This window comes from Homalodisca vitripennis, chromosome 4 (genome assembly GCF_021130785.1).
Source record: "Homalodisca vitripennis isolate AUS2020 chromosome 4, UT_GWSS_2.1, whole genome shotgun sequence".
Taxonomy (NCBI): Eukaryota; Metazoa; Arthropoda; class Insecta; order Hemiptera; family Cicadellidae; genus Homalodisca; species Homalodisca vitripennis.
The window spans coordinates 56,759,148-56,780,845 of NC_060210.1; the positions used below are offsets into that span (position 1 = coordinate 56,759,148).

Below are 21,698 nucleotides of genomic sequence, written 5' to 3' on the forward strand. Positions count from 1 at the left end.
TATGCGCGCCAAAAGAGCCTCCTTAAGCATAAGGACCGTCTATTAAAAGTATGCTACCCAGCAACACCATACCATTTAGAGCAAGGTAAGTTTAAATATTTCTTAAATGAGAATGGAGTTTAAAGTACACGCAGGATATACAAGAGTATTTAATTTTTTTTTGAAACTTTTGTCTATTAAATCAACTTATATTTTTGTTGAACATTTTTGAAGTTTGTTTTCCGGGATTAAAGATAACGCATATCCATAATTCGATTGCCATTAATTCATGTTATCTTTTGTCTCCGTGTTTTATTGACGATTAACCATTGATTTTGTTTTCAGGTAAATAATCTTTCCATTTACTTCCCTATATACGTATCTTATTCTACCGGTTGGATCTTAAATCGTTTATAACCTCCAAATAGTACGATGAGAAATAGTATTTAGACGATAATTGTCTTCTTCATATTCAGAACTACCCACAGAAAATGCAACAACAATTTCTTAAAATGATTAACGTCTACATTAATGAGGTTAAGAAACACAGATCAGGAGTGTTACACAAGTTTGTATTGTGAAAATGTAAACTATTGAAACTACAACTGTATTGTGTAAATCTCAATATAAACATACGTTTAAATTGCCATTCTTGATACTAAACTATATTGGCAAACAAGTCCAGATACTTTTTAAGATCTGAATGTAAAGACTAAGTTCTTAGGTTTACACGGCCGGTGTGTTTTAATTCAGACCGCAGCAAAACATTCATAAAACGAACAGTTTTTTATCAGTTTCAGTTAACATCCTTTGACTAAATAAAAATGGCTGTTCCCCCCAGACCAAAATATCTCAAGATTTTAAACTTGTTAGACATTTTTTATGTGGTATGAGCAGGTTTATCGTTTATATCGCTATATTTGGGTTTTAGCAATGATAGCAAGATTCAGAATACCTCTATAAATGGTTAGAAAAGTTCACAATAAGCATAAGTAGCAGCATAACAAACATAAAAATACAATGAATAATAATCATAAGTATGCTCATGAAAACTTACAAGTTAGACACGTAGTTTTTTGAGATTACAAGTAGTCTAAATAGTAATACATTTGATCTTAAAATACTTTCAGAGTGGGTGTTTACTTTTAAGTTCTTAGAAATTTACCACCAAATGCATACATAAACTAAAACCTGTCGAGTACAAACTAGCTGACTTTTGTTAATGCTAAAAACGTTTTGTAAATTGTCATAGATTTTATTATGATACACGTCTGAATGTGATTGCAACAACTTGACACTTTACTATTAGGTGACGAGTATTATTCAGCTGGCAAGTGTGGCGAGTTTTGCGCAGCTGCTAGTAGAATGTTGAAGCCGAGAAGGCTCTAGGGAAGCGGTGGCGGCGCGGCGCAACGCCGAGTACTGAGGAGCCGCAAAGTGGCACCATCCGCGGCAAAGTGGCCCTCAAATAAACCACAGCAACAGTATCTAAAAAGGCACATAAAACGACAGCAAGACAAGATCGCAAACCCCCTGTGTAATCCGACACCCCCTCCAGAAACAAACCGGCGACTGGCTGAACCAACAAACGATATGGTTGCCACGGCAACAGACCCCTCCCCTCCCACTCCGACAACCCTCTCTCCTCGCTTCCACCTCCAGGCTGCCACCTTATCGACACTCTAATCTCCTCTCTCATTACTGCCACCTTTATCGAAAACCGATAACACATCTTTCATTTAACCACTTATATTTTATCCTCCTTGAAAGTGTTTAACGCTGTTCTTATCTGGCAATAAGTTAATATCGGCTTTGAATTATAAAGTGGAACCCATTTGAGAAGCGTTTTCCATCTTATTTTATAGAAAGTGTTCGTAGTGCATTGATGGCGAAACGCTTTTTTCAGGATTTTGTCAAATTGTATTGCTGGAGCGGTATTACAATTTTTTATCTCTTCTCATATATGATTTTACTTTTAGTAAACGTGTTTTGAAATTTTTATCTTTATACTTATTAGTAATGTCTACATGACTAATGCGAGGAAAAATTTAGATATTTAGAATTTTCAGACTGCCTGTTTGATCGCGTATCAGATTACTTGTTTTTTCAGCACTGCATTGAAAAAATCTGTGATTAAGAACATATTAAAAATATTGAAGAATTGAAAAAGTGCTTAAAAATCTATATTGACTGACTGTTCGCCGTATTGAATTATTGTATTTTTCCAATTCGTATTTTTTTACATTATGTATTGATCGCAGATCCTTCACATATACCAGTGAGCAAAGACAATCCTTTGACGCCAAACTGCAGTTAATACTGAAACAAATAAACAGATATTGTCTTGCTATGTTACGCTATGTTCGGTAAATGGCAGCTTCTAGGTCTGGCCGAAGGATGGCGCTGTTAACTGTGTTCCAACGAGACATCTGTGTGTAGTGTTCTTTTCAACTAATGTGAAATTTATTGTTATTTATGTAAAGTTTTTGTTTTATTTATAGAACCAATCTAAAAACTATGGACCTCAAAGTATAAAATAAGATACTCTAAATTAATTACTTATAATAAAAACAAACACCATCAGTAGAAAACATTATTAAAATATGATGTAAAATTAACAGCAACACGAGCTTGATTCGTAGCTTAATTAGCTAAATAGTCTGGTTTAATTTTATATAATGTTCTTTAGCAGTGAAATGATAGTTTGAAATTACGTTTTCATTATTTGGAAAACATTTTGTATTTGACAACCGGCCGCTACTGAAGTATTTATCTTTTTCAATCCAGCGTTACTAGAATAAACCTAACTTTTAAACAATATTTCTAAAGGCTAAAAATAACTGGATTCTGATTTTGAAATTTTAAAGCGCATTGGCAGACACCACAGTAGTCTAAATTTATTATGATATCAAAGATTTGAATTTTGACCCCCTCAAGGAGTCCGACAAACAAAACATTTAATGTATTTATGTATTTAATGTAATTTTAAAGCTATTTATGAGTACTTGAAAGTGGGAAGATTGGAACTATAATGTCATTAATTTAAACCTCTATGATAAAAAATAAGCATTGACATTTGTGAGAAATCATTTAGAATGCCCCAAACCTACAAATAAGAAATGTTAAACAAAAGCTTTGTAACAATATTGCCATATACAAGAAGATGTTCATCTTGTCGACTGCGCCGTGCTACACGACTAGGGTGTATCGTCGATGCATCCCGCAGTACACAACTGTACTCATATTGTGGATTTACGCCGTTTTCTTCTTTGTAATCAAAGGAAGATCCATTAGCTCGTATTTGACTAGATAGGCAAAATGTGCTAACTGGTCAGTACGTATTGTTAGTGTAGTGTAACAATTATTTTAATATTATCCAATTCAATAATATAGTCATACATTTCTCTTTCACTTTACATGAAACGAGAAGATCGCATGCCATTATTCTACTAAGACGTGGATATTTATATAAAACTCTACCTAAATAACTTATCGATCCTAATTTATACAAGGATATGAAGAGTCTTCCTACTGAGCTGTGGTTCTATTAGTTAGCAATGTTAGCTCTTCCTTTTTGGGGAGTTCGTGATTTATTTTCATATAATTATTTTTATACGTTATGGAGAATTTTTTAGTTTTGTTGATTCTGATAACTAATCTTATATTGCTTTCAACAGCGCGAATTATTTAAGTGATTCTCTTTATAACTGGAGTTGTTGAGGCTTAGTTTAGAGAAGAGTCATAACTTCAATTAGTTAAGTAGTTTATTTATTGAGGTACCGTATATAGAAAATTAAGTTGGAAGAGGCTTCCGTGGGGTTGAGGGTATTGAATAACTTCAAACTTTTAAGGGAAGTCTAGGAATGCGCCTTTTTTATTAAAAAGGTAATATTTTTCATGCAGTGTTTTGATGCACTTGCAAATCAGTGTTATTTACTGTCAGTTTCTAAAAAAGTTTGGGTATTATGTGATAAGCAAAATTTATTGACTGTGATACATAATGTAACATACTAGGCCCAACAAACCGTCCTAAATCTTGTATTTTTTACCTCTTGCATTGAAATTTTTACCTAAGTATATTTTTAACCAGCCTTTAATCTAAAATTGTCACCGAAAGCTACCTATAAGTTATAACTACGCCATTCCACGTGTCATAACAGGCTTCGCTAAAGTTGTATTCAAATATTCAAATCTATAGCTCATTTCCTTCTCGAGACGTCGTGCCGACAGATAGACAATCATACAAAAAAAGGAAAGAAGTTGACACGAAAATATCATTTAACTTATTCTCGTTTCATACTAAAATTAGTCTACATATAAAGTCTTTCTGACATGCCTGGTCACGTGGTACCTTTAGATTTTTTTGCAATAAATTGAGTTTCATAACAGTGTTTATATAATAAATGTCTACACGCCAAGTTACTATATACTAACGTGTGTGTAAGAGTAGTAGCTACACGTGTTAATATGTTACACGTTTGAATCCCTTATGGGTGTTTATATAATAAATGTCTACACGCCAAGTTACTATATACTAACATGTGTGTAAGAGTAGTAGCTACACGTGTTAATATGTTACACGTTTGAATCCCTTATGGGTGTTTATATAATAAATGTCTACACGCCAAGTTACTATATACTAACGTGTGTGTAAGAGTAGTAGCTACACGTGTTAATATGTTACACGTTTGAATCCCTTATGGGTGTTTATATAATAAACGTCTACACGCCAAGTTACTATATACTAACGTGTGTGTAAGAGTAGTAGCTACACGTGTTAATATGTTACACGTTTGAATCCCTTATGGGTGTTTATATTGAGTTCGTTTACAAATGTATTTTTCCTGCTATTTTATCAATACTATCATGGTCACTCATAAGACCAATGTAAAAATATTCGCTAACGCTCAGCCAAATTGCATGGAGTGACATGCAGCATCATCGAACTCATTGTTCCTCGTGGAGAAATGAAACTTCATGCACAATTTCTATAGTCTGTAGGTCAGTTTGTTATCGAGCTATTGTGAGGACAGGTATAATGAAAATTTCCAATATACGAGTCCTATTTTTCGCTAAAACTCAGCCAGATATGTATTTAAAAATAATTATTGCCGATTTTTTATTTTTATAAATATTAAGTGTAAAAACAAGGTTTGGGTAATAGACTTCTAAAAAGAAAATTCCGGGGTAGTTTGAAATAGATTTGGTTTACCATACTAAGAATAGTAAAAGTAACAAAAACTATGTTTGCTTATTTAGTTACAGAGTTAGTACCTACTTCCAAAAATTTCGGGGGTGGCTAGAACTTCTTCAGATTAGCTACCTTGTTGCGCCCTTATTTTGTGATTACTTAACGATAAAAATAAGAAATATCCAACTTATTTATTCAATTAATGGGTAACTCTGAATATCGATAGTCAAGTTTGAAACATACTTGAGTCAAAACAAACTAGTGCTTTACAATATACGGTATTTATAATAAGGCTTTCAGATGTATATTTTACAGGTTCTACACTTTACATTGCTGGCTTAAACACGCAGAACAACTCTTAAATTGGGAACGATAAGAATATTATAACATATGATTTAGCTTGAAAGTATCTTCTCAATAATATAATAACTGTTTGGGTAATGAATTAAAAGAATTGTAACTGGTTTTGCAGGTAACTAACTGGAACTCTTACTAAAGATGGCCGTAAACAAAGTTATAGGTTTACCATTTATATAATAGACTTTCTCCTATAAGCTCCTATTTTCACAAATTTCCAGTTTGGTGTAGAAAGATTTAAAATAAAACATTTTAGTATCTAATTAGTTTACTTTTTAACGATGTATTTTTAATAGGAACTCTGCCATTGGAAGTAATGTGGTGTTCCAAGAATTTTTTATAAAATTGACACTAGGAGTTAATTGCCTTATAACGCGTTAAATTGCCGAAATGATAGTAAAAGTAACCTAACTTAGAATTTAAAGTTTTTTTTTAAAGCAATAACAATAATTCATCAGAAAAATCCAGATAATTCTAAGAGTGTCCATTCTTTCTGGGGAGGTTTACACGTATTTAGTGGCATGGTTTTACTTTAGACTTATTACTTACTGCGATGGCACTAGCAACAAGTTTTTACAATATTTCGCATACCGTATTAAAAACGCGATATATTCGTTTTTATAAAAGAAAGTTTGGTATATTTAACATAATATATACAGATAAATTTTATGTCTAATAGTAACAGAATAGTTACTTCGAAATCATTTGTATTATGTTATTTAACTCAGAGTAACGTATTAAAATGTTTACATAAACAAGAATGTTGTTAAACACCCTGAACAACAATAAATGCAAACCATTTCATTAAAATAGATACCAACACAATTAAGATCCTGGAGTTGTCCTGTACTCTAGCAATGCAAGTTTTGGAGCTTTGTTTTTAGCTAGAATGTTTTAAGAGTTTGGACTGCTTATTTATCTTCTTAATTTGCTTGATGGCACATAGAACTTCGAGTAACTTATCTCCATATTCGGCTGCAAAGAAACGCTACTCTTCACTTGTAAACTGGAATCCAGAATCTGACATACTTTAGTAATTTCAAAAGTAAGAAAACAAAATATGCTATCATTGTGTTCTGGAGGTTGACACATGGTTGCTGAAGCTGATTGTGTTGTAACCATGACGTCTTACAAGCCATAGCTCGATATATTTGATGGCTGATTAGTTTTAGTACGTATAACAACTGTTTAGTGGAAAAGCATATCTTATAAAATAATTATGGAATCCATTCTGTGCATAGTCACTTTTTATTTTCTTATTCCTTGAAAGAATAATCAGAAAAGCGTGTTTATGCAATCTTGTTAAAATGTGCAAAAGGATCTTGAAAACATATTACGAGCCCATTTAATGCGTCCTCCGTAATGAAATTAGTGCTTGTATATAGTTTTATTACAGCACAATGATTATTTGGGCTGAGCTTTAAATCAAGTTCATGATACATTCATTTTTGTGCTTGAACCCACCTATCATTGATGACAGGCATCACAACGCTTACAAAACTAAACAGCAAAACCTATGCCGAGCGCAGCGACCGAGTCGGTGTGTTGAAGAGATAAACGACAATCCCATCGAGGCATTGTGTCGGCTAAAACAATTTGGCGGGTAATTGCAACGGTGGTGGGGGAGGGGAGGTAAGCTCTACATGGGCGATAACTCTCTACTTAACACAATTAATTGGCCCCTCTGTTAGTAATTAAAGCTAATTAAGTTGGTCTCGGTGACTTAAGTTGGCCCTCCCCCGCGTCCCACCCACCCCCTCCCATGGTTGCCAAGCGACTAAGCGACGGTGCCGCCGTGCTACTACTTGCGGCCGATCCCAAGCACTCTTACAATGTTCAGCCAAGCTTGTAATGTACTACCTGTTTGCACCATGTCGCCGCGCCACACGCTGAGCTGAAAACATCGGCCAGGCCGTACGATTTCTAAATTTACTACTGTATTGAAACGTGAAACTTTTAGCGTATTTTATACATCACAATAATACAATTTTATCTACTTAATTGGTTTCATATACTAAACATGTTATATATTAGTGTATATTAAATATAATATGTTATCTATATTTTAAAACCCCATCAATATCGCTGACTTGTTTTACTAAAACTTTTCGTCAAATCCGGAATTGGCCGCCAATTTTTCCATAATCTGTTATAGAAACCCTGGCATAGGCGTGTGATAACGCTCTGGTATGATTTGTTTATTTTAACCTAGTTTTTAATTATGTGTTAGGTTAGTTATTTACTTGAAGAAGAGATCAGATTGCAGATCTCGAAACGTAGTGCCACTAAGTTTTGTTTCACTTAACGATGGCAGATGTCCGGAAAATCCTGTTTTCTTCACAATCCTTCCATCGTCAAAAATAAACTTCAAACAAAAAATTTTATATTTATCACCTTACGTGTCTAAAACTTTTAATATCTTACTCTTAAGTATCTAACGTAACTTACTCTCAAAAAAACTAAGATTGTTTGTAAATTATTATTTCCGAAAGCATATGCTTTGTGAAGAGAATATTTTTGTAATTACATCATTTTGGATATTCACTTTAGTAATTTAAGAAGGCTTTGAAGATGTTTAGTCACTGGTTTGGATGTTCTTTTGCACACATTAAGGAAAGCTTAATCAATTTAATCATTAATATACCATCTTTTAGTTTATCATTTAAAACGTATTACATTTACGAACTAATTCTATTTAGTCAATTTAAAATACAAGAAGTAAATTTACATTTATGGCCTGATTTGAACTGCGTTGTACAGGTGAGAGGAATAGGTTAGTAGACATCAGGTAGTCTTCTACGGTATGTCCAAACATGGTTCAGTTGCACGTATGTCTCTACATGTTCGCTGTGGAGCTTCTTTTTGGAAACAATTAATGTTTTGTTTGTCTGCAACATCTGTTTCGGGTACATTTTAATTTACTACGTGTGAACCGATCCCTGATGGCTGACTAATAAAGCGTTGGGTGACTGTATTTCGCGTAACAGTCTCTAATGAGTGTCAAACCTACCGAACGTCCCGTTCAGCGGCAACTCCAGGGAACATCGATCATGTTGGAGCGTCAGTGCTTCAGAGTCTTCAGCGGTCCACTTGGCGGACCTTTGAAATGTCGGACCTTAACAGTCCAATCACTATAGCGCATTTTACACAAGTTAAAGTTACTCCGTATAAAATATTGATCACTCAGAAACCCCATGAAGGTGAAACACAGAAAACGTTTTTGTGAAATAATACCAAAACTATTGTTGCACTCTGAAAATATGCTGACGATGCCAGATGAAGCTTAATTTGGACGGTTACTTCAACTGCAGGCATTAGGTAGTGGAAAATCCTAATTAATCACAGAAAGTTTAAAGTTAACTACGATTAATGGCAATTACAATTAATGAAAGATGGACCTTTTCAATTTCAAAGGAATGCGCATTAATGAAGAAGGACACCATCTTGCAGACATTATTGTTCCCAGGTGAATGAGTATGGTTTCCACCGAATTTCTGTATTTGTATTAAAAATATATTCTAAAAGTATAAATAAATATTATATTATATAATTAATACTTATTTCAAAAGTGGTCATCCTATTTATTCCACATAAAACAGGCGGATTATATTGATTACCTCAACGAAAAATACAGTTTTGGCAAAATCGTTACAATTTTTGGTTATTTTTCTAACGATGTTTCAGACTTCAAAGTCTATAGTGAAATAACCAATTTTTAAGTAAATAAAATCATCACTTAAGACCCGAAGTTAAATTAAAATATATTAGATAACTTGACAATAGACCTTGAAAGAACGCGTCCCAGTATTTGAAAAGCATAGGCACAAAAATGAGTTTCATTTTTAACATTAATTATTCCCTGAAAAGAGACTTTTCCTTGGTCAAATCCATTTCATTATGATTAGTTTCAATGTTAATTTATTTCTCTATGTTTTGCTCGTATGTTGAGGTAACTGATACAATTTTTTGGTCGTTACTAAGATTTTGCCTATGTGCTGACGACATGTAACTTGTAGTTATTATTAGTTATTTCTTTATAACTATGAAGGTAAGAACGCCTTTACAACCATAATTCCTATTTTGAATTAAGAAAAGGGCACAAACGGGTTTTAAATGAGTTTACCCATAAATGTTTGCTATATAAAGAAAAACTATGTTAATTCACAATATGTAAGCAAAGTCAACTTCACAATCACGCAAAGTTGTGGAAACAAGAAACATTTATAACAGTATGTAGTAATTCCTTACTGTGCCTGCCGCCGCGACGCGAGGCGACGCCGATACAACGCGACGGTCACCGAGGCGGAATGTCGGCCCTTGTTACGTGAGCGTCACTGAACCGGTAGGGAAGTAAAGTAGTCCGTGTAAACACTCTTGGCCTGCAAGGGATGGGAACTGCTTCCTTGTTGAACTTTCTTTTGTGATTTGTGGGATAACTATGACGTTGATATTACTAGCCTATTTATGTCATATGTGAACACACACGCACATTCAGTTATAATCGTAATGTACGTACTAGGAAATAAATACTTGTTTATAATGAAACTTAAACGAGACAATACCTCCAATCAATTATAAAGTTACTTTATTTTTTTATTTGTGAAACAATAATGTTTCTAACAGTGGACAGTATCATAGTGCTACGCAAATCCAAGAATTGAAAGATCCAACTACAGAGATCGGATCAACACTATAAAATTATATTATTGCATTAAATGTCTTAACGTAATCCCTGTTTTCATTGGGAGAGCCGATATCCGAGCGGTCGAAGATGTGAGCAGGTTCAAATCATACATGTGACCATAGCAAGTTTTATTAGTACCGTCGACCTCACCTCCTTATTCTGTTTGATTTGATTCTGGAACTGAAACTTGAAAGAACTATACCACTGATCTGTTTCCGTAGCTACACTGTACACGGGAAGAGTATTGTGGAAATGTATTCCAAGAGGGAAAGAGGTTGTACACGTATGCATGTTCATCCTCGATTCAGCTGGATATTTTAATTCATGTGATTGGTTAACTCAGTAAATCTAAATACAAATAATTTAGTATTTTCACTTTATACTTCTTTATCATATAAAGAAATCTATAATCAAATTTAAAAAAGTATTATTCAAATGTTGTTTTATGTTGGACAATACACAATATTATAATAATAACAAACACAAAATTTATTTCGTGTATAAAACTTAAATTTTTTATACGATTTGGAAAATGAAAACGTGGTTAAAAATCTAATTAACCAACTTCTTGCAATAACTTTCTTCTGTATTATTAAGCAAACAAAGTAAACAATAAACTTGATAGGTCTACATTCCCTTTATTATTCTCTTAAATCCATTTTAAATTGTACTAACAACACCGTCATCGTAGACTCTTCCTTGCATTAAATATAGTGTTTGCTTTGGTAAGCTGAAAATAAAGTAGATTCCTTAAATATAAACACTCTCGTTCTCTACAAGGCATACAATTGACCCCCGAAATCGTTGTGTACAACGCCTTCGCAGGGTGAAGACAATGTGTTGATCCTGTGACGTTTACATAGGTTTACAAATAACAAGGAACCTTTCCGCACAAACATTCCGTTAAGTGGTAAATTTTAATATCCACCGTAAAATGACCACCAACCGATGTTTTTCTCATGTGGAGCTTAACGACTAAAACAACAAACTGTTCTTATTTGTAAAGTAAAAGGAACGCGTTGCTATTAAGCAAAGCACGGCTGAGGCTGGGTATGTGTTCGCGGAGTTACTCGAGAAAAAGCTAATATTTGCACAGCTTTAAGTTAAAAGGCTTCCAACCACCACTTGATATGTTCATTTCTTTACTAACTTCTCATGTAGAGTGCATTAAACAGCGATCAAGGTACTGCGGTGCTTCCTGAGCTTTATTTATACACACCGACTTATCGTTAAATACCGTTTGATAATTCGATTTGTGTAATAACACTGTGCACACTACACACTAATTAAGCTTTTAATGATGTTTCATATTTGTATAGTAACTTAATTCATACAATGTATTTGCATTGCATCCGTGATATGGGAGGACTTCATACCTTGTTAGTTCAGGCCTTTAAAACACTACTGTGGAGATTTTTTAAATTCTTTTAATGTTTGAATACAGTAATAAAACCACTATGTGTATGTCCGATGGTAATTGTTTTATAAATTAAAAAGTTTATGACAGTTTATTTTCGAGTCGAAAGATTTTTTTATTCATTATATATATATATATATATATATATATATATATATATATATATATATATATATAATTTGTTCACTACAAAGAATCAAATAGACTATTTATGATACAACCAACTTTGACGTATAGTTGAATAAGTATGAATTGAACGAATATATAGTTTCGTTTAATGTAACCTCAAGGGCTAAAATGAAAACTTATTTTCACTATTATTTAAAGAACTGTAAAGAGAACAAACTCAAGTTCTTATAATTTAGTCGTAAATCCGGCAATATAGAAATATTATGTCCTACGTGTCTTAAATTTGTTGATAAATTTCTTTGGAGAAAATAGCGCTGGAATATTCTAGGAATCAACTAAAAAACTAACCGAAATAATTTCCCAGACCTCAGCACTTCTCGTCTGTACGATGATTTTATCTTCTGTGTATGCTAAATCATATAAACAAAGCATATTTATATATTGAGATTACAATTTTATTGCTTAATAACACTAAACACCTTTTATGTATTTTGGAAAATTGAATGTCGTCGATTTCTGAGTCTTATCAGTTAACAGCTGTTGGGTATATTACAATTGGATTTTCATTTCATAGTTGATTGCAGGACCTGGCCTGCACCATATTTCCACATTCCTCTATTACAACTAAATGATTTATATTATAGGTAATCTTTAGTTTACAAAAGACTTAATTTTCCTTATGCTCTATGGTCCAGTGTGAGTTGGACTAGCGGTGAAGGCAGTAGTTTTCATTTAGTCTTTAGAGGTTAAGTTGGAGGGAGGAATTTAAGTCATAACTTCGCTTGTAACATTTTTCATTTCAATTTCATTTCCTTTGATATTATTTCTAACTGTGTTGGTTACCACGACAAACAACAGCATAGAGATTAATTCGACTTTTTAATATTCGTATTATTACTATTGCATTGGCGTATTAACGATGGAAGCAATGACATTTGTCTGAAGACGTCGGTTACACTCAGACCTTATGAGTTATAAAAATGAGTGATAAACTTTGCTTTATCTTTATATATACAACTATTTAGGATCCAAGGTGTCCTTTTAAAATCGTATCTCTTTGTTTATGTGGTGACTCTTGATAGAAAGGCCTTGAAACTTGGTACACAGATTTATCTTCGTTCCAGGAACAAAAATATTGATTTAGGGTCAAAGTAACAAATAGTAGCAATATATTAAAAAAAAGTATTACGAAATATGTATTAACTCCATGTTGGTTAACATATATATATATATATATATATATATATATATATATATATATATAGTTGGACCTATGCATGAAAGTATGATTATATACTGTATATATATCATATACTTCCAGTTCTATCGGATCCTGTTACTATAGTCCATCGTGTCGTTTTATTGTTATAATAAATGATATATAGTAACTCATCCTCAGCTCGCTAGATATGTTAACATTTACGAATGTTATCCTTCAGTTGCACAACAAAACCTAGATTTATTTGTGGAACTTACTATTTTACTTATTTCGTTCTTTCACATTGGTTTTAATTTCCGATAAGACTGAGACAAATATGTTCGATCCTTAGTAAATATGCAACAGATTTACAGTATATTATTCCGGACTGATTATTTTGGGTTTATGTTAATTAATTCCTTAAGTTGATGGTGGAACCGAACAATTATCTTTGTCCAATTATCTTTTACTGTTTATTATCTGTTGAGAATACTAAATAGGCTCTATAAGCATTTCATTCAGATCATGTAACATTCTTTTTATATCTCATCAAAATTCTATGTTGCAACAGTATACAATTAGGAGTACGTCATACTACGTGTCGTGTAACAGGCTTAGCTGGTGTTGCATGTTCATTTCATACAGATAGTAAGACGACATGTGTTACTGTAAAAGTAAATTTTTTGAATCTCATATGATTGTATTCAGCTCGCTTAAAAATGTAGTTGTTCTACACATTTTCATTTTGCTATCATAGTAACCCATGAGACCAACTCACAAACATTTGAAATATCTTGCAGACGGACGAACAGGCGGGCAGATAGACAAACAAATTACATTTTTCAGCCTATCGAATGATAGGTTTTGCTAACGTTCCTATCAAAAACCCAATTAATCCGCTCATGAATAAAATGTATAATTAATAATGATGTTGATATGAAGTAGGACAGTGAATTGAGAAAACTGCCTGAGCAACATACTGTTTTTGTAGTTAATATATTGTTTGAATTTAAATAAAAATACTTTCCTAAGAATAATTTTTGAACTTGGAAACCCATTGGGGTGGAGACCTATAGTCAGCTGTATTTTCAATCCACAAAGACACTTGTAGTAATAGTTCTCTTTACACCAAAACATATTTTTATATAAAACTACCTGTTTCCCGCAGCTTCGCACGCTTTACGTAAGCCTTGGCCATGTATTTACACTTCTGGTTCAAGTGCATTATATTTCTAACACCGATGAAGAGTTTGCCTTGTTGTCACGATCAAGAAAATCTGTGTATGCTTATTATATAGCCATTATACACGTACATGTATTTTATTATAAAGCGGTCTAACAGTCAAGCTTTAAGTTCAACCATATATTTATCATAAAGACAAACATATATTCTAACTTAGTGCCTTCTAATAGTCTTTGGCAAATTAATATATGTAACTGTCTCGTAATTGCAGTTTACAATGTGCAGGCGCTTTGAAAACTTATATTTTGCAGCGCCACCTCGTGGTGAGTTTTATAAATGAGTATAGCATATAAACCTTCTCCGTCGAAAAGTACATATACATTCAAATTTTCATAATGATCGGTTAAATAGTGTACGATTCCATAAAGGACAAACACACAAACATTCATTCATATATATATATATATATATATATATATATATATATATATATATATATATAGATTACAGTTTTAGTACCTAAAGTTGCACGTACAAAAATCAAGAAATTACCACCATAGATTAGATATTAACATTACACCTAATAAAGAATCGTCAGCTAATGAATTAATCTTCAAAGCTATTATTGCTTTTCGGTATAATATTTAAGTATGACAGCACAACAATGACGTCTACCAGTCTTCCAACTGTGTCGGAAGGAGTATTTATTTCCTTGCCTCGATCTCGGAAAAAACGGGGTAATTACTATTTTGATCGGTCGCAACTTTTCAATCAGTACTCCAGGCCTTTCCAGCCAAACCGAGTCCAATAAAATTCATTAAAAATCGGAAGGGTGGGTTATTCGGCATTTAATAACCGCTTTTAAATCTCGCGGTGGCTGAGGCGTGTTTTTAATGGAGTAGCGAGAGCGGAGTTGATATTAAACACAAATCCGACACAAAGTTGTGTGTTTACAGGATTAAAACGAGAGGGTGAACGCGGCAACGGCGCGGGGCGGGGCGGCGGGGAGGGCGGTAAGCCTACTAGGCCTATAATTGCATGTAAAATGCTGAAAACAATCTCCAAGCTCATTACGCCGAAAGGATTATTAATTTCGACAACGTTGTCTGCTACTAGGCGCGCTGAAAACGTAAGCGGTTTTATTCGCAACTAATTGATACAGTCGCTGTTAATCAAACCGAATGCTTCTCTAATTGATCAGATCGTCCGTGCCGCTCCACCGGCTTATCCGGCTATCGGTCCGCGAAAATTCAACTGCAGTCACCTGCTCCACATCCGGTTACTGCCGGATCACTTGGTCCGGATTAGTTTTCGTTTGTCGAGATGTATTGCGTTTTTATGCAGTTTGCAGTTGAAAACTTCGTACCGCTGGCAATAAATCAGATCCGTGTGGATACTTTTATAAATTTAAATCATTAATTTAATGGTTACCTGAGCAAATGAGAACATAAAAAATTGCTTTCGTTTTATTTTTTTGTAGCTTTAATAGAAATGGTTAGAAATTCTAAAGATATTTATGTTAAATTATTGGATCTAACCTTACTCATTCTTTTTAAGTTTAAAACTTTTAATTGGCAATGGACAATTTGAAAAGATAGTAGAATTTCGGACTTTTATCATCGTTATACGTTATTTTGTTGTTGTTTTAGTTGGTAAATAGTGGTTTTTTTGTAACATATAACAATGGTAATGTCCGTAATCCTACTAATCCACTCAACAGTTTCAAGTCATAAGATTCAGAATAAAAGGAAATAAACTATTTTTGATACATATGTATACTTTTCATACCACGAATGGGGTAGAACTGTGCACTGTGCAGATTTAATTTTTATTCAAATATCTTCGACTTCTCAATAAATCTACCGTGAATGTCAGTAACCTTTATTCGGAAATGTGCCAATAAAATATAATAACAGGCTAGTAAGATCTTACATTGTGAGTTTTAACTTAAGCTGCTGGAATTAAATCTTCAAGACCTTATGAAAACAATTAATTAATAATAATTTAAATATAAATTAAACATATTTTTCGTCATCTGCAATTTTAATACGTACAACATAAGTAAATACTACAACGTAATGTTGTCACTGTTAAATTATACTTTGAACTTTGTACTTCAGTTTCCTCTAGTAGAAAACTTAATTTATTCTGCGTCTGGAAATAATCGGCGTTTTGAGCATTGGTTTGTGCGAGTGTCACACTTTGTCGTATTCTACTCAAATTCGACTACTAATCTAACATAGGCGCTTAAGTGAAAGACCTAATGATGTCCACAACTAATGTAGATTTTTGTAATCTGTATATTTCAGTAATACGAGATTAATTGATTTTAGAGGTAATTTATGTCTGCTCAAAGAAAATAAATGTGAAAATCTGAAATGGTCGGCTTTACTCTCTAATGAGTTTAGAACAGTGTAAACATTTATAATTAACGTATCCCCCTAACATGATTATTCTTGTTTCAGGGAGAGAGGGGCTACACCACTATTCAGAGGATGACGACACGAGCTTAGGAGAGGGCGCGGGTAGCGACATAAGCGAGGACACCAAGAGAAGTTCTGGTGGTAAGAAGTGCGGAAAGGCCGAGAGCTCAAGCAGTTCATCCAAGGGTGGGGGCAGTCAAGGAGGAAAACCTCGACGGGCGAGGACGGCCTTCACCTACGAGCAGTTGGTAGCCCTGGAGAATAAGTTCAAAACCACGAGGTACCTCTCGGTCTGCGAGAGACTCAACCTGGCACTGTCGCTGTCACTGACGGAGACTCAAGTCAAGATCTGGTTCCAGAACCGGAGGACCAAGTGGAAAAAACAAAACCCCGGGATGGATGTAAACTCCCCTACCGTACCTCCCCCGGGTCCCCCTACCGGAGGTCCGCCGTTCTTCCACCCTCTAGCGTACGCTCCCCATCACTACCCCTCCACGTTCGCCACCCCCGGCCAAGGCTACGGCGCCGCCGCCGCATACTTTCATCACCTCGGCTCCTCTCACCACTCCACCCTCGGTCACTCCTCCTAGTCCCCGACCTCACCCTCACTCACCCCACATATCATAGGTTAAACGGTGCCAAAGTGTTGTGCCAAATGTTGTAAAGACTGTTCGGTGTATAGCGTGATCGGATAGGTTATGTCAGCCTACGAAAAACAGACCTCAACTCCCTGTGAATTACAGAAATTGCCTAGTATGGGATTCGTACCATTTGCATTTATATTACATAAACGAACGGCATATATTTTTTATGAAAAGAGCAAAAAATATCAGATTTGATCTAGTCATTATGTATAAATTTTACCATTAAATTAAATATACTATCTTATCAAAATATCCTGGTTCAAAAAAACTAATCTATTCCATATTTGTTGACACAATTCTCATTCACTTGAAAGTTCTCCATTTATATCAAATTTGCCTTCCAATACTCCAAAATCACAACATAAATGTATCACAGACTTATTATCTTATCATTAAAGGACAGCATGTAACATTTTAAAATCAGTACAGTTTTATGTTTTTGATCCAAGAAACCTCCATTGTAATCATTATGATCATACCACTAAGCATTAAACTTCAAAGTTTAAATCATACGGTTCCAATTTTTTTTAGTATTGCGTATATTATTACACTTCAGTTATAAAGATATTAATTAAAGTAATAAACTATTGAAAACCTTCAAAGCGTGGTAAAAACCGTACATATACTCATTCTATGGATGTTTTATAGTAATAATATTGATAGGGTAATATAGACTTGAAAGCTTTTCGTAACAAAAAACAGAGTAAACAGAAGTAAATTATGGTAATTAAACTATGTAATAACTTTCATCCACGGGGCCAGTCACAATCACACATCCTGCTATGATTGCGTTCGACAAATAAGCCTGATTGAAATTGCATCTATTCGATAAAACTATTAAGCTAATTAAAATCAATTATAAAATTGTCAATTCCATTAAACGTGAAACAATATCGCTAATCAAACTGATCAATCTACTTCCATGCAGCATTGGTTTCAATGTTTACACTATTGAAATAACGAAAACCGCGCCGGACCAATTAAATGGATTTAGTTCGTGTTCCACTCGGAAAATAGTGGTATCATGATATTTATTCCAGCCGTTGGTTTCACCTTTTTTACTATGTTTACTGGCCTATAACTATTAAATAAAGCGAGCACCCTGCCGTACACCTGACAATTTTAAGATATTTAATTTTTTTTTCTCATCTACAAGATTTACAGAATATGTAATAATATAAAGTTTATTGAAAAATACATAAATGGAACTAAAAATATTAGGCGGAAAAACATTTGTATAGGAACATACAAACTTTAGAATACTAACTAAAACATTTGAATATTATATATAATAAATCATAAATCAACCACGATACTTTTCTAGCTTCACTTGCGTAGACTATTGGTATAAACACGCGAAAAATTCAATTTTTCCAACCTCTATGCTCTTAGAAATAAAGGAACTACCGAAACTAACCTTCGTAAAACAAAGAAAATTTTTAAAATACGAATACTTGACTTTAATTTTTACCTTTTCAATACATTCCTGGAACATATTCAAGTTATTGAACCCTCTTTTTCTTCAAAACTATCTTCTATTTTCATTTAACCGTCCGTAACATGAACCAAACACCATACGATCAAATTTTATTTGCTGATCATAATATTCTGATGGATATATGAGAAACATATGTTATTTTAGACACTTTACGTTCTAAGATTATGATAAGAGATGTATCATTTGACAGAACACATTGTATACAATACTAAACGAAATTTAAAAAAAAATAATGATGTGTTCAAGTTCAATAATTCATTCTCAGTATTTTGAACTTTGAAAATATATAATTGTGCTTTAACCGAAAAGGAAAGATTCCATGTAGAATTATATTACAATGGAGTTTTAAATGCTATTGGGTTAATTGTCAACCATGATATATAAATCTGGAATACAAAAAGAATTTAGTACCTCGCTCAATATGATCCAGATTATTGAGTAATGTATTTTCTTTTCTAATGACTCAGATTCCTCAATAATGTTAATATTAGTATTACTAATTTTAGTGCTAGCATGATTATATTATTATTTCACATTTATACAAGTGTAGGAAACTGATCAAATCAGTCGAATGCTGTAATAAATTGTTTACCATTTCTACATAAAAGTACATTCAAAGACGTATAATTAAGTATAGTACAGTGCTATGAAACCTTGTGCTTTTAGGTTTGGTAAACACCATGACATACCACTTAATACGGAAACAATAGTTCAGCAAGGAAACTATATAATTCAGGGACCCTCCTGCTATGTTATTTGTACATTGTAAAAAGCGCCAAAAGTTACATCAAATTATTATTGTTTTATATCGCGTTATTTATTGTAATTAAGTAAATATATTACTGTATTTATGTTGTATACTTTGTATATATTAAACTGTAGGTTATGAAGTGACCACGTGTTTTCATTAACTCCTGTACATCACGATTATTTTAACTTAATTATATAGTAGTCATAAAACGTAACGTTTAGCTCTACATAACTCTCTTTGCTGTAATTTCAAACCAGGTACCTAGAACCAACCAGAGATCTTTCAAACTGATTTAGAGTAGAGAATATTTATTTAATCACAATTGGTAAAGAGAATTAAAATAAAGAATATCGTATATTTGCAATTAAAGCTACTTTAACTTATTCTATCACTAAAAAGTTTACATTAAGACAAATAACCTAAAGTAACATTTTTCAGGAGTATTTTTTATCAATTAATGCATTAAAGCGTAATGGTCTTTATTTTATACACTATTCTAACAGAATAACATTTGCCTTCAGGATATACAATGAAAACAGAGTAGCCTGATTTTTAAAAGGAAAAACGTAATTTTTTGACTAAAATATGGGTAGTGTAAGTTTTTATTGAAACAAAATAATTATTTTTTTATTTCTGTACTTGTATACTTATTTTTTGGAAAGGCCCCATAGTATATACCCATTCCTTATTATTTTTCAAGTTAGAACATTAAATTTTTAAACTTTGAACACTTCTACTTTTAATATCCAGTGAACAGTTTAAAGATGATTATATAATGAAGAAATGTAATACAATGCAACATGAAAGTAACATTCAGAGAAAACAATCTTAGTTCCTCAAATATATTTTTTTAATTAGCTATGTTCCTATGTAAAATGAAGACTAAATACAGCACAAAGTATTTGATATACGAAATAAAATACAACAAATTTTATAAACAAAGAACATGTATATAAATATTTATTTATTTATTTAATTGCAAATTGTACACCTGAACTAATGTTTAAATTATTTTTATCTACGATATTTTTATTTTACTAGGACATTTTCCAGAAGAATATACATATGTGCTTAAAAATCAACTTTTTAATCGAAAAAATTCTTTGAAAGAAAGATTATAAATAACTGAGGTGTTGATATTCAACAGTTTATATGTACCAGATGAATGTATGAACGCTGAAGAAGTAGACGGTAGATCAAAGGAACTAGAAACTAGCTTATAAATAGTTGATATAATGTGCACAAATTTACTCTAAACAAACTTACAAGCATTTTTTGTGGTACATGCAAAACAAAAAAATAAATACCTTAAAATTAAAATTGAAAGTCCTTTACAAAACATATTATTAAGTATACATTTCTTAGCCTCATAAGGCCTAATAGACCTGCATAGGCGGGTGTCTGTGCGGAAGCCAGAGTTATATCGAGATCTGACTAATCAATGATCAAGAATAATTTTAGTAAGTTCTAATTTGAAATCCTAGATGTATGTAGTTTAATTTGAAAATACAATTTGTTAGGTAACTGTAATGCAGCAACTAATTTACAAAAGATAAAATTGTTAAAAAGAATGATAATTGAAGAGTAAATTTTTTAAAAACAAAAGTCAAAAAGAAATTAAAGGGAAAAAGTTTGCTTGTTCGCAGCAATATTAATTTTGACGGTTTGATTTCTAAACAAACTTTAATGTTTAATGTTTTAAAGATGAAAATGGGTTTTTTATAACATATGTACGGTTCCTAAGTGGTATTTTAAAATATAATTTATTCTTTTATTTTTTTAGTACATTAGAGCAAAATCATGAAATGTTTATTTATGACCCTAGTAGGTAGGATTGAAACCGATAGTGGCTAAGACATGGCTCAAAATGGCCACCATTTTTATTCAGTGATCAACCTGTAGTTCTTCGCATAAAAGTGGTTATTTTGAGCTCATTATAATTGGTTTATACGCTAATAAGGAATTCAGCAGAAACGACGCTTATTCAAAGTTTTGTTTATAACTTAAAACGGGTAGGGTACAATAAGCGGACTCGGTTTTTTATATCGAAATTGGCAAACGATATTACTTAATCATAACCATCGATAGTGATGAATTATTTGTAACGATTAATTAAAATAATCTATATCAATAGCTGTAAACTCTTTCAAATAATACTCTTAATGTAATATTTCAATTTTATATAAGTAACATTTGATTATTAAAAATGACAGTCAATTTTAGAAAACTACACGACATTGCTTT

At 32.7% G+C, this 21,698-nt stretch overlaps 1 protein-coding gene across 1 annotated transcript in view; it reads left to right on the plus strand.

Moving 5' to 3' along the window:
- Positions 1-19,511, plus strand: part of LOC124361032 (NK1 transcription factor-related protein 1-like) — a 41,812-nt gene extending 22,301 nt beyond the window's left edge. The window contains exons 2-4 of the mRNA XM_046815069.1: positions 7,256-7,371; positions 15,095-15,151; positions 16,604-19,511. Of these exons, the coding sequence (XP_046671025.1) occupies positions 7,256-7,371; positions 15,095-15,151; positions 16,604-17,151 (721 nt within the window). The 3' untranslated portion in view covers positions 17,152-19,511. The remainder of the gene's footprint in view (positions 1-7,255; positions 7,372-15,094; positions 15,152-16,603) is intronic.
- Positions 19,512-21,698: the final 2,187 nt, after the last annotated feature.